Below are 16,429 nucleotides of genomic sequence, written 5' to 3'. Positions count from 1 at the left end.
TTGTCTTGGCATGGTTTCAGCTGATTTTAACATTCATCTGATGGCAAAGTGACTATTGCTTCATATTTTTATGAGCTGAAGCTTTGTGAACATCAAGAATGGTAAAGGTCTGGGGGAGGCACTCCCTTGCAAGAAACAGCCCTCAATATCAGCTGAGCCTGGGGGAGGCAACTTTCAGACTTCAGCAGGGAACAAGTGATAAGAAGGCAAACTACAATAAGAAAATACGTAAATGTAACTCCAAGTGGACCCCAAGAGAGAAGAGGAAGAAACTCCCACACACTGTGAATATCATCCTGACAAAGGGAGGAGAGCTGAAGTTCAGACTCGACATTGCGAAGCATTTCTTTACTGAGATGGTAGTCAAACACTGGAACAAGCTTCCTAGAGAGGTGGTCGATGCCCCAAGCCTGTCCGTGTTTAAGAGGCTTTTGGACAATGCCCTTAACAACATGCTTTAACTTTTGGTCAGCCCTGAATTGGTCAGGCAGTTGGACTAGGTGATCATTGTAGGTCCCTTCCAACTGAAATAGTCTCTATTCTATTCTATTCTATTCTATTCTATTCTATTCTATTCTATTCTATTCTATTCTATTCTATTCTATTCTATTCTATTCTATTCTATTCTATTCTATTCTATCCTATTCTATTCTATTCTATCTTAAATAAGCTTTGAATAAATTTGTTATACAACTAAGAGAAGAGTGAGTAGAGAAAATAAACATGGGTAGTAATGGCTGCTGTGTTGACCCAACTGGATGTCGTCTTAGCTGAATGTTGTGTTACAGTGTACTATAGTAGATTTATAGGTAGCTTTCAGTTTTAATAATTCAGTATTTACTATTTACTAAGACACAGTGAACTTCTCTTGTGACCCTGGCTACCATGAAATGCATCATCTTACCAATGCACATTTTTTAAGTTTCACTGTGGTGCGTTTCACCTTTCTTCAGCTCTTTTGAAAATAAACTAGTGCCTAGACAGCCTTCAGCCATGGCAGCACACTTGTACCAAAAAAACTTCACAACGATGAGGTGTATCCTTTGCACTCAGTATTACCAAACGCTCTAAGGAGGCAACAGACTTCAGTTAACAGTGCTTTGTAGAGAAGGTTAAAGAGAAGGAAGCATCTCTGACTCTTTAGGCAGAAGAGAGAGAGCTTCAAATGGACTGATGTATTATACCCTTCCATCATAAGTCGGGAAGAGACAAGCAAAGAGCTGGAAGGGGAACCGCTGGGTGAGGCAGATTCTATCTGGGGAAGCTGTGCAAGTGTTTTAAGCTGTGTTCAACTGTTTTTCTTCCAACAGACTTTGGGAACTATCACTGCAGTGCCCATTAAGGTTCCTCAGGTCAGCTCCTTGCAGAGGTTGGCAGGACAAGGACCAGCAGTGCTACCTCAGGTACAAAATACAGTTCCAAAGGGGGTTTTGTGTCATTTTATATGTATTCTACTCTGTTTCTGTCTGGTGCCTAGACTGGGTAGGTCAGCGCACTCATTTTGCTGAATAAAGACTCACCTTCTGTGAGCTGAACAGTAGAGTTATTTTCTCCAATTCATGAAAAAAAAGATCAGTTTTATTCTGGGAGCATACTGTTAGAACAATGAAAAGCTATAAAAAATCTTGAAGATTCATTGTGGAAGAACAAAGTACATACGGTGAAATGTAAATTTATGCTTTATAAGATGAATTTCAAATCACAGAAATTAAAATCTGCAATTCTGTAATTAAAAAAAGTGGTAGAAATATTAACCTTTCTGTTCAAGATTTAGCCTCACATATTCTTTTACTAATTTACTTGCCTCATCCCTGTCTATCCCAGTATAAAGTTTTGCCCAGCTAACCCAGGTGCCAGACTGAGGCAAGATTGGCTGGGTAGGAGTGAAAGGAGAGTTACACTCACAGATTTTTAAAATCTTTTCAAACTGTGTTTTCTTTTCTGAATATCCATCACTGTTTCCCTAACCATACACTTTATTAACCATTTCAACCCTCTTTCTCAAAAGATGTCATTTTCAACCAGTGTTTTGTTGCAGTTCTCTGCTTTGCTTTTTGGATTCGTGATTATTAAGTATAAATATATGTCTCCCTGTGTGGCCCTTAGAGGTCTTTTCTAGCATTGAAGTCGATGTTGGGTCTTCCTATTGTTCCTTAATTTTTTTCCTAATATTTTCTTAGTGGCAGAATCTAGTAGAAGATCTGTGAGCTAAATCTGCCCGGAGGAAGGAGTATTTCCAAGATAAAGTTCTTAAATTCTCTCTTTAAATTACATTTTGTGGAAGGCAAAGTTGTGAACATAAAGGAAGGTTATAGTTTTCTTATCAAGTTCAAGACTTTGCTTTTCAGTTGTTCTTACAGCATAATAACACATTGATTTCTGCCATTTTGGGGTGTCAAAGATGAGCAGATTGCTCCTGAAAGTAGATGAGGTTCAAGAGCAGCTGAAAGACCTGTAGCAGGGGCTTAAATTATCATTAAGGTTATGTTTCAGCAATGATGATGGCATTGCAAATGCTGCACTTAAAGAAGCATCAATGTTCTACGCTTCTGTTAAGTAGAAAAATTTTCATTCAGTGTTAGATTCAAATTTGAAGAATTGGAAAAAGTGGAGGAAGCTGATTGCATCAACTTTTTGAAAAGAACACATATCCTTTCTGTCTTGCTGTTTAGCTCATGGCAATATTTTTGTTCGTATTTCACTTTGTTTCACTCCTTTCCTAGCACAGCCTTCAATTTCAGACCTGTTTATGCAATCATACTTAATACTAATGAAACACCAACCCTTCCTCAGCAGCCCTAAGCCATAGTTCACTAAATTTTCTATTTCATGTAGATAGCATGGGAAATAACCACATAGCAATCTCATTTTCGTCAAAACTGAAAATGAAGTAGGCGGCTGTATGTGAGACCTCATTATCAGAGGTATGTCCTATGTTCTGAGTTTTTTCTGGATTTTTCACAGGCCAATACCTCCTTCTTCAGCAACAGCCTGCCCCATTTACAGACTGTGTCCTCCTTTGCAGTTCATGATGGTCTATATGTTCCTCTCCCACTCAAAGCTTACAGTGAAATTTAAAATTTCCATATTGTTTCCTAGTGGGAAACTCCCTCCACCCATCAAAGCTTTCTGCTTGACGTCTTAAGAGAGATCAAGTTTTCATCTACAAGTGGAAAGTTTGGCTTCTAACTAAATAGTCAAATGCTTTCAAAATATATTTAATATAGCCGTAAATCAGAGTGATGTAAAGCTGTCATTCCCCAGATACAGCTGGATACAGGTGATCTGGGAGGCCACTGTAAGTGAGCTGCAGCACTGTATCACTGTGAAAGCTCTCCTTTGTAATAAGTGTAGGTGAGTGCATAGTCATCTCTGGCAAACTTTGAGGGTCGATAGGAATCTGTGGTCCAGGAGAGCTGGAATCTTCAGATGGAAATATAAAAATGCCAGGAAGCAAGGCCATGTAATACCACAAAAGGAAGGTATTATGGTAAAGGACATCCCTTCCCTCTTCTCCCTCATAGCTCTGAGAAAACAAGCACCAAATTAAAAATGATTTTGGAAATTAAGGGGCTTGTAGTATCTTCCAGTAGGAGCTGGAAAATGTGCAGAATTAAATCCTATCACAGTCCATGTCCTCTCAGCTGTTATGCATCAGACTTGGTTCCAGAGCAGGCTGGCTACTAACCCCCTTTTGTCCCCCCTGGGTGGCAGGCATGGCTCCTGTACCTTGCTCTGAGTTAGTGGCACAATCCTACCGTTCTAGGACTGACTTTCTGAGAGGCAGCTTTGCCACCGTCTCCCAAGAATACTAACAAGCAGGGCCCAGCTAAGTTTGGCATCTGCTAAAACCTTTACTTTGGGTGCCCGTGTAGCAGCAAATTAAAGGGACAGCTTTTTCAAAACAAAACAATATTCATCACTCCTCTACCAAGAAGTCCACAGTATTTCACACAAAGAATTAAAGCAGTACAATGTCTGTACTCATGCATGTTAGCTATAGTTGAATCTTGTTCTGCAAGGTATTGCACCTTCCCCGACCTCTGTCTCTGCGAAGTCCAGCTTTAACAGTGGATTGTGTAGAGCCCTAATAGCAATGAAACCATGGCAGCAAAGGCTTCAATAAGCCCACCTGCATGCCTGCCTATTTACTCAAGCAGCTAAGTCTAGGTGTAGTTTGTGCAAGTGCAGTGGCAGGCACAGTGGCAATCACCTAAGCTGTCTTAATCTTGTCTGTACGTGCTGCCGCCTCTCTTCTTGTCTATGGAGGGGTGGAAAGCCTGGATGGATCCCTTCTGGGATCCCTGCCATGTTAGGAGCCTACTTGTCTCCGAGTTGCCCTCTGGAAGTGGCTTCACTCTTAGCCAGACAGATTGCACTTTGGTTTCAGGTGCATGTAGATAAGTGGGATTAGTCCAGGTCAGTGTCTGCATTCTTGACCAGCACACCGATTGCTACCTGACATTTCTCCTTTTGGCCAGTCTCATCATTTCTTTGGGATTTCAGACTCCCTTGAGATTTAGATGTAGGCATGAGAGGCATAAACGTTGCCAGGCTGGCTGGAAAGAAACAGGGGACTCCTCCATTTAAGGGCCCCTCATCGCATCTAAAGGAGTTTTATATTTTTGATGCTTTCGTTCTCCTCATCTAGACATTTTTTGATTTACCTCTATGCAGTCAAGCAGGAAAATACCACACAAGTAAACTGAGGCACTTAACAATACTTATGGAAAATAATACATACAGCTTTCTCATTTTCCACATTTATACAGATACCTGTCATTTATTTTGTTCATTTGAATGGGTTTATGATATGACCTCCTGGGAGCTCTTCCATATGGGGAATGAAGTTTTAAAATCTGCACATTCAAAAAAGGCAGCAAAATCCCATCACTTAGTGCTGAACTGCTATTAAATGGTGAGCAAACAAACATTAATTACAAGTTCATTGCATAATACAAACAATATTTCTTTAGGCATTCATTATTTGCCAAAACAAGCCTCTTTGGCAGACCTTTTTTCTTTTCTTTTTTAAAATATTTTTTACAGAATATGAAGTTATTTTTGCTTTCATCAAATAAATAAAATTTCTGCTATGAGCTGTGATGTTTGGGAAGTTAATTCCAGATAGTCTTTCTCTTCTTACTTTGGCCTTTGATGTTTCCAGCTGGGTGAGATGTTTGGAAACTGCAGACTCTCCACTGCACTCTGAGAAGCAAATCCTGGAGGTCTTCTACTCAAACACATGGGTGATGCACTCTCTTACTCTTGAGCTGTTCCTCTGCTTTATGGCACCCATCAGCTGTAAGGAAGGGGTGGCCTTACGTCAGGTTGGGGCTCCAATTTCCAGCTGCAGTGCAGACAGTCTGTCTATTTTGAACTGGTTTACATAAAAATTTAAGTCACGCTGTACCCACCTGACAGCACGTGGGAAATCTTATTTTCTGTTCTTTGAATGGAAGATTTTAAATGAAACGGTGAAGATATTAAAACAAACCTCCCATTTTGTTGTCAGTAATTTGGGCTCAATCCAATTCTCATTCAAATTAATGGAGAGACTGTGATGATTTGACTAGCAGTTGAATCAGATTATAATGCTATTTCCCTGACCTATTTTTCCGGTCCTGGTTGAAGGCAGGGTTTGAGATGACTTTGCTCATGCCACTGCCGATTAGAGTAGAGCAGAGTCGCGTAGCAGACGCCTGCGGTGGAGCTATCGCGCAGGTGAGTGGTGAAAAGAAACAGGTACGCACAACCGCTTTAGATGAAACGTGCGTGTTTTTCAATCGACTCTGGACAGTTCTGCTGTCAAGTGCTGCTTATTTTTTATCTTCTGTAGTGATTTTAATATGCATAATTCGGTAGGGTCTGAATTCGGTCACTGGGCTGCAGGCTGCTTTGGGACGGGGGCTGTTTTGTTGCCGCGTGTTTGTTCATCACTGGGTACCATGTGAGCCCAGCCAGGGGCTGTGGTCTCCAGACGTTCCCAAAACTTAAACGCACGTTCTCATTTTTAAAATTCCTTGTCATAGTTCTCATGAGCACAGTTCCACTGATAGCTGCTGCTTCTCTTCACCTGTGTACCAAACCCAACCACTGCTCCTGGCTTCCCCGGTGATAGGGCTCCTGGAAGATTTCTTGAAAGGAAAACGACTCCTATAGGCAGAACCCAAGTTGTGTGATGCCACTGTGTACTGTAGAAGAAATGTATTAACAGACTGGTCTGTGGCAGTTCTCATGAGCACAGTTCCACTGATAGCTGCTGCTTCTCTTCACCTGTGTACCAAACCCAACCACTGCTCCTGGCTTCCCCGGTGATAGGGCTCCTGGAAGATTTCTTGAAAGGAAAACGACTCCTATAGGCAGAACCCAAGTTGTGTGATGCCACTGTGTACTGTAGAAGAAATGTATTAACAGACTGGTCTGTGGCCAAGCCTCTCTCTGTTGGCATCATAAGTCTTAAAAAAAAAAAAAAAAAAAATTTTTTCATTATTTTTAAGGTAGTGTGTTAAGACTGAGCATAGCCATTAGAAAGTGGAAAAAGATTACTAAATGCAAGTCAGCCTTTTGTGAAACTAGAAAAGAAGCTAGCAGGTATACATGTTTGTATAAAAAGTTACACAGAATTGTGCAATGGAGAGACAAGAGCACTTTATTGTTTGTTTGAGTAAGGAATAATTGAATTGGGTAAAGTCGTTATTACAATATCAGAGGAGAAAAGGACTATAATCCCCTAAGGGATGTCATGCACCTTTCTGGTATATAACCCTCAGCGCTTCCAGGGGGATGTGTTGGAATGCTAGTGGAGGAGAAGAGAGATAATCTAATTCAAGGTAACTTAATCAGCATGGTATATAACCAAGCTAAGGGTTTTGCAACAGTATTTAATATTCATTGGCTGTATGCGTGCAGAAAACAGAAACAAAATTGCTTTTTCAAAAGAAAGGTTTGCAGAGGCCTGGCTGAAAATGTAGCCCTTAATAAATATAGTTGTTAATCTGTTTTATTCTATATAAGCTTTTATACTGTGCTTGTCACTGTATTTGAAGCACCTTCTGGTAATGTGCTAAGCACAAAGATTAACATCTGTTGTAAGCTATTTCTTCTCTCATCCTTGCCCTTTGGGAAGAAGTGTATGCAGCTGAAAGTTCTGGTTAGGGTTCCTTTTTATCAGTTTGCTTATTTTTAATAGGCATGCTACTATTAATTGCATGCCACTATATATTTGTCAGAGGAGTATAACGTAGAAAATGTTTATTGTAGAAAGTGATGATGTTTCTGCCCTTAATTCGTAGAGAAGAAGGTTGAGACGCCTGCCTGTATGAGCATCAGCCTCGCTGTAGAGAATCCCTGCACCAGAGACACATGGCCACCTTGGCCTTTCATACTAAGTCTTTACAGGGAGAGCTTTGAAGATTGGGATGAAAACACGGTACTTTATTGAAAAGTCTGTGGGAATCTCAGTTACGCACTAGTGGATAGGTGGGGTAGGTAGCCTGTGTTGCTGAGAGAGGCACGGGCTTGTTGGAGCATCTGGAGTGCTCCATGGTATGTATTTTACACTGCTGTAGTGCAGCCAAGACAGATGAAGGTATGACTAAGGTGTTGCGATAAGAACTGTTCCTTGTGGATGGTGGTATGCCAGAGGTTGGCAGTGACGAGGAATCCCGTCTTCTGCAGTATGGACAAAGATGAACGCGTATGGTGTATCAAGGGGGACTACACCCAGATGCAAATTTTCCAGAGTACCTCCCTCTGTTACCTCTGCCTTTCTGAGTTTCAGTGTCAGTTGTCTGTTCTTAGTGAGAGAACTGATCCAGGGTGGTGGGGAAGGAGAAGCACAACTGGCTGTTACTGATGCTTAAGACCTTCAGATCCAATCAGTATCGTGAACATTTTGCAAAGGACCTCCATGGAAGTCAGATCTCCATGACAGTCTGCACGTAGGAGCCTAAAGTATCCATACAACCCCCAGGAAAGATTCAAGCCATTTTAACACCTGACATGGTACCTTTTTCCCAGGTGAAAACTCTCATGTTTATCCATGTCAAATGCTGCTTTGCAGAATATCAGTAAGATGAGAAGAAATGTCCCCTCTCTCCACTGATGCCATTTGCATCCATGCGAATGATGTGGCTTCAGATCCATGTCTGGACTGGATCTGGACTGTGCTGTGTCTCCGAGCCTCCGTAGCTTGCGGTAGGCCTCTGGCTGAATGACAGGCAGATAGGAAGGTTTTCTCTGCCTGCAGTACCTCAGCAGAGACTTGGAGGAATTCACTGTACTGCTTCCTGTCCCTAAAACCTTCATTTTCATCTCCTGATGTCTGAGCTTTTTGTGTGCTTCCATCTTGCTCAGGCTGTCAGCGGATAGAAATGATTTTTGTCATTATTTTCAGTATTATTTTGTCTTCCAAGTTTTTTGATTTTGGCTAGTAAATGAGTTGAGGCTGGTCAAATTATTGTAATGTGCCGTTATTGTTGTCTAGAAGCAGGAAGAGCTCTTAAAGTGATGGACAGTACAAAGCAGTGACATCCACAGTCTTTAAAGTGACACCAGAGTTGGAGTCCAGTGAATGCCCAGCTGCGTGGATTAGCCGAGAGCCCACCTATGAAAGTATACGGATAGGAGGAAAGCAGACAGATGTTCACTCGTTTGTGCCTAAAGGCTTCATGGACACTTTATATTTAAATTGAAGTAAGTTAATCATAGATGAGTATCTGTGAGAGAAGCAAGCTGACTTGTAATGCTGAAAAGAGTAGAAAGGGAAGTAAGTTATTGACTGGTGTGTATAATCACAGTCTAGCTTTTATATTTCTATTGTAATCCTAAGCAATAAGGATTAAATTCTTTCCTCAGAGGCACATAGATAACTGCATATTCAAGGACAGAATCATTGTGCAGAAGGAAAAAAACCAGAAATCCTTGTCAACTTCAACCCCTACTTGTTATTTTTTGGAATAATATTGATTTTAATTTGCTAGTTTAATGATAGTTTTCCTCTCTGCAAATGGAAAAGAGCCACTTAATGAATCATCAACTCAACAGCAGCAATGCCAAACCAGAAAATAGAGGCAGTATAGCTGAGGAGAAAATGTACATTTCATTAGCAAAAGTCAGTCAAGTTCCTGTGAAAATACAGTTTTGTGTTCAAAACACTGATAACATTTTTAATGAAGAACTCCCACCTGACTGCCTTATGCCAACATCCACACAAAGCAGAGCTGGCGGATTCCCACACAAACACCCCTCTCGGCAAAACTTCCATTGCTGTAGTATCAAGCAAAGCTGAAGGAGAAGAAAAACTAAATGAAATAGCTTTGTCTTCTTAAAAATTGCACAGGGGTTATATTATCTGTGTGTCACCTTTACACTAAAGTTGGCTGTCCATGACTAACAAATTGAAATACCAAAGCACAGTAGGTATACAGTCCAGTGGAAAACGTTTGATATAGTGCACGTAATTTGAATACGTGTGAAAATACCACAGAGTGATTCTTGGGTTGCATGGCATGTAAAATGAGAGACCAGGGCTTGTGTCGAGGTGCTAGTTGCAGTTCTGGCCTTACTGAAGTCTATTCAAATTTGCTGTTGGTTTCAGTCAGATTAAGATTACTTCCCTGGTCCTCACTGTCCAGAGCAGCAGGATTGGAAACGTGGGCTGGAGAAGTTGCTTGGGTTTTGCCCTGCATTTCATATCATTCTTCTGTGGCTTCTCAGACTGATATTCCAGGTAGACGCTAAGGAGAGGCTTACGTTGTATGTGAACACAGGATTCACCGAGCCGGGTCATCTCGCCTGGGGTTTCCTCGTGGTACACACTGAAGAGTAACTTCCTTTTTGTGTAGCCCCATCAAGGGGAAGGAAGAAAAGTATATGCGCATCCATAGTCACGTGTGGTTTTAAATCTTCCCCCTGTGGCAAGAAAATAAAACTGTGTTTATTTTGACTGTGGTCTCAGACCAGGCTGAAGATAATAGGAGCTTATCAGGAAAGGAACCGAAAATCAACCAAGCTGGAAACACTTGTATCCAGGTCAGTTGGGCAACCTGGATTTTAGGGTGTGTCATTGCTGTACAGTTACTTAGAACCTTTTCTTTTGCGTAGTTTTTATTGATTAAAAAAAGAAGAGGGAGAGAGTCGGTCCTCAGGTGGCATAAATAGACACAGCTTTACTGAAGTCAGTGTGCATCTGTTCATTCTGGTGAAGGATATAATTACCCCATATTGCACTCATTTTATCAGCCATTGCTAATGTTTTCTGTGTGATCCTCTAAAGCTTTTCAAGAATGAAAGCTCTGTCTGCTGCTCCCAGCACTTTGCCTCTGTGACATATGAATTGTGCCAAATCCATTCTGAGTTTTTGTTTTTAAGCTCTGAGTACAAGGGTGAAGTGAAAATAAAGTGTGAATAATGGTCTTTCTCTCAAAGGCAATGTGATATTGCATTGAGCTGAAAAATTTACTCTCATACAGATCGGCCCTGCCAGTATGAAGGGCTGATTGATGCTGAGCACGATCCAGCTGATATCTGATATTGGGGAGGGGGAGGGCTCTTCGGTGCTGCTGACAAAGCTATAACAAGATCCACAGACTGGAAGCTGAAGTTAGGCAAATGCAACCTCGCGATAAAATGCCAGTCACGAGCATAATAAAATATTATAACAGTTTATTGGGGCTCGTGATAAATTCATCGTTAAGAAGTCTTTAGTATTTTCTTTTAGAATCAGTTTTCAGTTTCTGGGAGAAGTTCTATGGCCAGTCTGTGAGCTGGAGGATCATGGTGATCCCTTTTGGTTTTGTAATTGAAGTGCACTTGTTAAGGTCCCTTCTTCGCTAGGCTGTAAGGAGAACACATTTACAGAATTGCCCTTAACAATTCTCATAGCACCTGCAGATCTGCACAGAGGTAACTGTTCTAATTAAATCCTGTCCTTTAGGACTACATAGGCTTGCCCACAGGGATGGGAGGAATTGCGTGCTTTCCTTCCCTTCTCCTCCTTTTCCCCCATACTTGTTTGGGTTGGATCTTGAAGGCTTATTTTGTAAGAGTTTTTCTTTTTTACCTTCTTTTTCTTTACTACAGCATGGGAGTGGCTCACCTGACGGGATGTAGCTCAGGAAATAGATTGCCCATGATCACAGTTGCCTTTGTCAATAGTGACACACATCAGGCTCTCCCACCTCCGCCACTCAGCAGTTCGTTCACCTCCGCAGTATTCAACAATTTGTGCTCTTGAGAGCTGGAATGATGTTTCGGTGTAATGGAAGCCTTTGGGCTTCATAGAGGGACATCTGGATGGAGCTTAATGATATGGGATATGCAAGAAGTCATATTGGTCACAGGAGCTGATTCCCTCCTGATCTGAAACTCTTTAAAATATATGAAATTCAAGGTTGCTGAACAAAAGAGCCCTCTGCACATCTCACAGGATTGGGCTCCCTGTTATTTCCCTGTCTGAAAAGCAGACAGCCCCCACCTAGTGAATTCTCAGGTCTGGGAATATCTTCTGGAACAGCGTGCTCACCTGCAGGCAATTTGAGAAGTACCAGGGGTGTCTGAATATTGCTGCCTAAAATCAAATGTTTCTGTTATTGTGGGTATTGAGGAAACTCAAGAACAACACGGGTTTGTGAAATCATTATATTCAAGAAGCAGTTGTCTCTTCTCCTGCATTTAGAGCCCTGGTAGTATCACATTCTGTTTTGACAGCTGTCAGAAGTTAAATGAAAGATATTTGGGGAGAGGAGGGTTGAGCTACAGGAGAATTGTTATTTGCAGTGCTCGCCAACAGTTGCAGTTTTCGCTTGGTAACACACATGTTGTCTGTTATTCTTTCTCTTTTCTTCTCCTTTGCTAAACTTTTGCGCCTTTTATTTCTGTGGCTCTTGTAATGGGGACCGGTGCCATCCAACCTGTGCTACTTTCAGTAGAAAACGTCTCCTTGATACCTTGCATGTGAAATGCAGTCCGTGCCCTGCCCTAGTTTTTCTCCAGTTCTTCTTCGCTGACTGTCAACTGCCAAGCATCTGCTAGTGCCACTGTCCTCCTTTCATCTCCCAAATTTAAGCTACAGTTTTGCCGTGAGGAAAGGGAATTTACACTAGCTCTTTCCTTCATTTTTTTTCTTCCCAGCTGACGCTATTTATTCTGACAGATTACTGTAGCAGTTTGGTTTTTAATGTGAAACTCTGCTAAAGGTCTTTCACTTAGCTGTTCATTAAGTGCTTACGCTTAGTGTTTATATTCAAGGGGGGAAGGTTCATAGGTGTTAGAGCACAAGGGGCTTCTATGCTTGCTTTCTGTTCTGGATTCATGCCTGCGGGATGCAGAAATAAATGTTATTTTAACTTGAACCTATTTTAGCCTTAACTCAGGAGCAGCTGAAGCTTTTTCTGTAGTCAACCCTTTTTATTATTCTATAATTGCAAATAAAAATGCTCTCACAACGTTAGCTGAACTTGCCAGGGAATTTGCAGAGGCTGACTATGAAGACCGCTATACCTCCTTTGTATCACACGGTGGCAGAAAACGCCCAGCATATGTTCTTGTGCTGCACCAGTCTGGTAAATCGTATCAGCTATTTCAGTATGCAGAACTTTATAGAGAATATGTTACTTTGGAAAATTAAGTCTGTTTAATTGTCTGTGCAGGAAGAGCTTATTTTATAGCGAAATAATACACATTCATCCACAACTTGCAGAATGTGTATTAAGGGTGTGTATAGGATTCATTGAGTATTACATCTGACAGTCCATATATATATGTAATAGTGTAGAAAAGATAATTATATAGCTGGAATATATATAGGCATTTAGTTTTAATTAGGCTTTTGATTAAATATAAAAGTGCAATTAAGAGTGACAGATACAGTAGATCCTCATAGACTGCATGACAGTATTTGGCTAGAAAAACTCCTGAGCTGATTTTTTGTCAGACTTGATTTTTTCTAAAGATCTCAGTGACTGTTCTATTGAGTCTTTGATCTGAACTACTCCTTATTCTCGCTCTCTCTCTTTCTCTGTATATATGTGCTGATCTGTGTGTTTACAGTATTTCTGTTGGTAACAGATGTTTTTTTAATTTACAGGAAAATTATTTCTTTTTAAGGAGAGATGGTAAAATTTAGATGTTAGCCAAACAGCTAAGAATTAAATTTGGATTTTTTAGCCATGGTATTACATTTTAACTGTATTTTGCCAAGCTTCTCAGACTTTATTTTCTGAATAATGATACTATTTCTGTGAACGTGTCTCTGAGCACATGAGCATGAGCAATTTGTTAAAGGCTTACATATGAGAGACATATATAAGATATAACATAGGAGGGAAAGGATAGCATTATGAAAATATAAAGGTAGATATTACAAGATCTGCTTGTATAACTGACTCTGATACAGACATGAACGGGTTGCTTTAAGTATCACGTCTCCTCATTGCACTGAGCTGTTGTTTATGTTAGAAGCCTTAGTTTTGCAGAATGCCTGGACCAAGATAGGTTTAAACCAATCCTCTGTGCACTACTTTTGAAAATAAGACCATTAACTAATTACGGATATGAAGCTAATTATAGACTCCTCTCTTAAGCAACTTGGCCAGGGTATTTGTCTGGTATCTTAACTAAATAAATCAAATAATCATTACATAAAATGATTGGATAGAGGAAAAAGAGCAAAAAACCCTTCAGTTACCGTCAGTGTATCTTGAATATGGTTAGTCATGGTTTAGCATAGTTTTGCATCATTTCACAGTGGGCCTATGAGGCCTTCAGTGTTACCCCGAAGTCATGAGCCGAACACAGCGGCTTTCTGGCTTTGTCACAAGTCTGCTGCAGGACCTCGGGCGAACCTTCCTCTTTGCTCTTCTTCGGCTGTGGCTCCTCTTTAATTTTCCATCTACTGACAATTTAGACACTTCCGAGCAGGACTGTGCCTCATACATGTTTGCACTGCTCGTAGGTGTTAGGATCCTATCGGCAATTGAGGGCCGAGTTATCAAAACACGAAGAACTCGCAATACGGGTGTTGCTGCGCTTCATATTCGCTGCGGGGACAAATGGGTACGGCTCCTCCTTGACGCGACAGAGGATGATGGCCAGCCTTGAGAGATGATTTTCTGCATATCAGTAAATCCCTGCGTTTTCATTAAATTGCTTACTTAGGCTCAAGATTAAAGTCGGCATCATTGGAAGGGCTCCGGTCGACTACGGTGCGGTGACACAGGCAGCTGTTTCCCACGTCTGTCTGGTACAACTTGTCATTTTGTTTCACAGTATGGAAGGTGCGAGAAGTGACAGGACTAAATAAGCACAGAGGGAACCGACTGTTTTGTCTGGCCGTGTTAACGAATAAGCTGGGAGTGAAGTTAACTTCATGTGAAACAGTTTAAATTATTTATTTTCAATCCTGGAACTGTACTTAACACGTTGTTCAGGCAGAGCCGTGTTGACAGGGTGACGTTAATTACCCACTGGAAACACACCACATTAGCTGGAAACAATTGTTCGCAGCTATCATTCATGGCTCTGGGTAAAGCCGCAGCCTTTGCACATCTTGGCAAACAGTTTTCCCCCTCCATCCGTGGAAGCTCCTTCTGCATCCACCTGCAGCTGCAAACTAGCTCTTTACTTACAGCAACAAAATATGAAGTTCAATGGTTGGGGGTTTCTTTTCTTCCCCTCTCTTCTTTTTTTCTGGTGAGCTGAGCGATTGTGTGATTGGTCTCCTCTCCGTTAGACACGGCACATCTTAAAAATGTGAGGATCTTCATTCACTGATCCACCAGTATAAATGCATATGCTTACTCTTCCTGTAAATGCTTTCCCACAGCTCCCTTAATGATTCAGTTCCCACTCCTTAATTCATAGCAAGAGTGTTGTGTCCTTCAGAACAGGAAATTATTGCATCTGGGGTTTCCTTTCTTTGCAAAGGCTTTGGCTTCAACATCCCTACTGAGAACTGGATGTGACTTGAGTAGCATTTGTATGGATGTGTGCTAATAAAAGTGAGGAATTGACTTTTTCCTCCCTTCTTGTTCAGCATTGCAATGAGTTAAGGACTCCAAAATGACCCAACTGAGGAGTGCTGGGAATATGTCTACAAGTAAATGAGTGGCTGGCTACTTCAAGTTGCTACATTATGTTTTTCTAGATGTTCCTGTTCCGTGGTTAATACAATTAGAGATTCTACCGGGAGAGTGCAGGTATGCAGTGTTTGTTCATTACAGTGTGAGGCTGTGTCTGATGACATCTAACTCTCTGTTTGTAGGTTAGGCCAAAGACCCTGATTCCAGACAGCCTCCCTATCTCCCCGTGCAGAGACCAACCTTCCAAGCAGCCTCCTACCTTCCAGAAGGCAACCGTAGTCAGCATCAAAAACCCCAGCCCTGCCCTCCCGACTGCCAATAACACCGTCAGCCATGTACAGCCGCCTAACAGCCAGTCACAAAGTGTCACCGAGTCTACAGCTATTTCGTCACCTCTGAGCAGTGCAGGTGTGGCGTACGCCATCATTTCCACCTCCCCCAACAATGCAACTCCTATCAGCACCAGCACGACTGTCTCTGTGGTCAACGATAGCATTAAAGTGCAACCACTCCTCATTAGTGCCGACAGCAAGGTAGGTTCTTTTTTTTCACGGCATTTTTTTTTTGGTTATCAAACACAGGAATTACATTGCAGATGTAAGCAGAACATTCCCCTGGGAGTGCACAGCCCTGTGCAGAGTGGTGTCAGTGGTTCCTTTTGAAGAAAATAATCAGAAAGCAATGGGAAAATTCTTAAGGGGACACATGGACGCTGGTAGACATTTATCTGTGTACAAGCATATTTTTTGGTGGGATCAAAATGCATCATTATGTAGCCTGACATTAATGGGACCATATGATCTTCCATTTCCTTAAACCAATCCTCACTAATAATATCCCTTAATTCTGTGCAGGCTCAAATTTCCTATGGACTCCCTCTTCAATTATACAGTGATACTAGTTATATCGACTGACCCCAGGGGAGTGTATCAAATAATCAGGCATTCCCTTCTACACTTTCAGGGGAAGACCAAATGAAATGAGAGCTCAGGGTTTCAAAACTGATCAGCAGATGAATCAGTAGGAAAAAATCAAGTTATGAATTACTTGTTTCCTCTTTGTACTTTTCAGCTTTGAAATGAAAGAACTGCACCACTCTTATACCAGAAGCAGATTCAATAAAGGCTGCCAATGTACCCAGCAGACATTTGCTGTAATTTGCTACTGGGATCCTGCTACTTTGGGTCTTGTTGGCAGCACAGGTTCTCACACAGTGCTAAAAAAGAATACAGGGTGTAGGATGGCTTTTGAGGTAAACAAAAGCAGGCATCTCTTCCCCACTTCTCTAACTGTCGTGGTTTAATTTCAGTCGGCAACTAAGCACCACGCAGCCGCTTGCTCACTCC

At 41.4% G+C, this 16,429-nt stretch overlaps 1 protein-coding gene across 1 annotated transcript in view; it reads left to right on the top strand.

Moving 5' to 3' along the window:
- The window catches only part of PHF21B (PHD finger protein 21B), a 47,543-nt gene that overhangs the window by 4,778 nt on the left and 26,336 nt on the right, over nt 1-16,429 (top strand). Inside the window, exons 2-3 of the mRNA XM_009279096.1 lie at nt 1,311-1,403; nt 15,266-15,616. Coding sequence (XP_009277371.1) covers nt 1,311-1,403; nt 15,266-15,616 — 444 coding nt within the window. The remainder of the gene's footprint in view (nt 1-1,310; nt 1,404-15,265; nt 15,617-16,429) is intronic.

Source organism: Aptenodytes forsteri, unplaced genomic scaffold, assembly GCF_000699145.1.
Source record: "Aptenodytes forsteri isolate BGI_AS27 unplaced genomic scaffold, ASM69914v1 Scaffold241, whole genome shotgun sequence".
Classification (NCBI taxonomy): Eukaryota; Metazoa; Chordata; class Aves; order Sphenisciformes; family Spheniscidae; genus Aptenodytes; species Aptenodytes forsteri.
The sequence above is the reverse complement of the archived record's forward strand: the minus strand, read 5'-3'. Positions and strand labels throughout refer to the sequence as shown.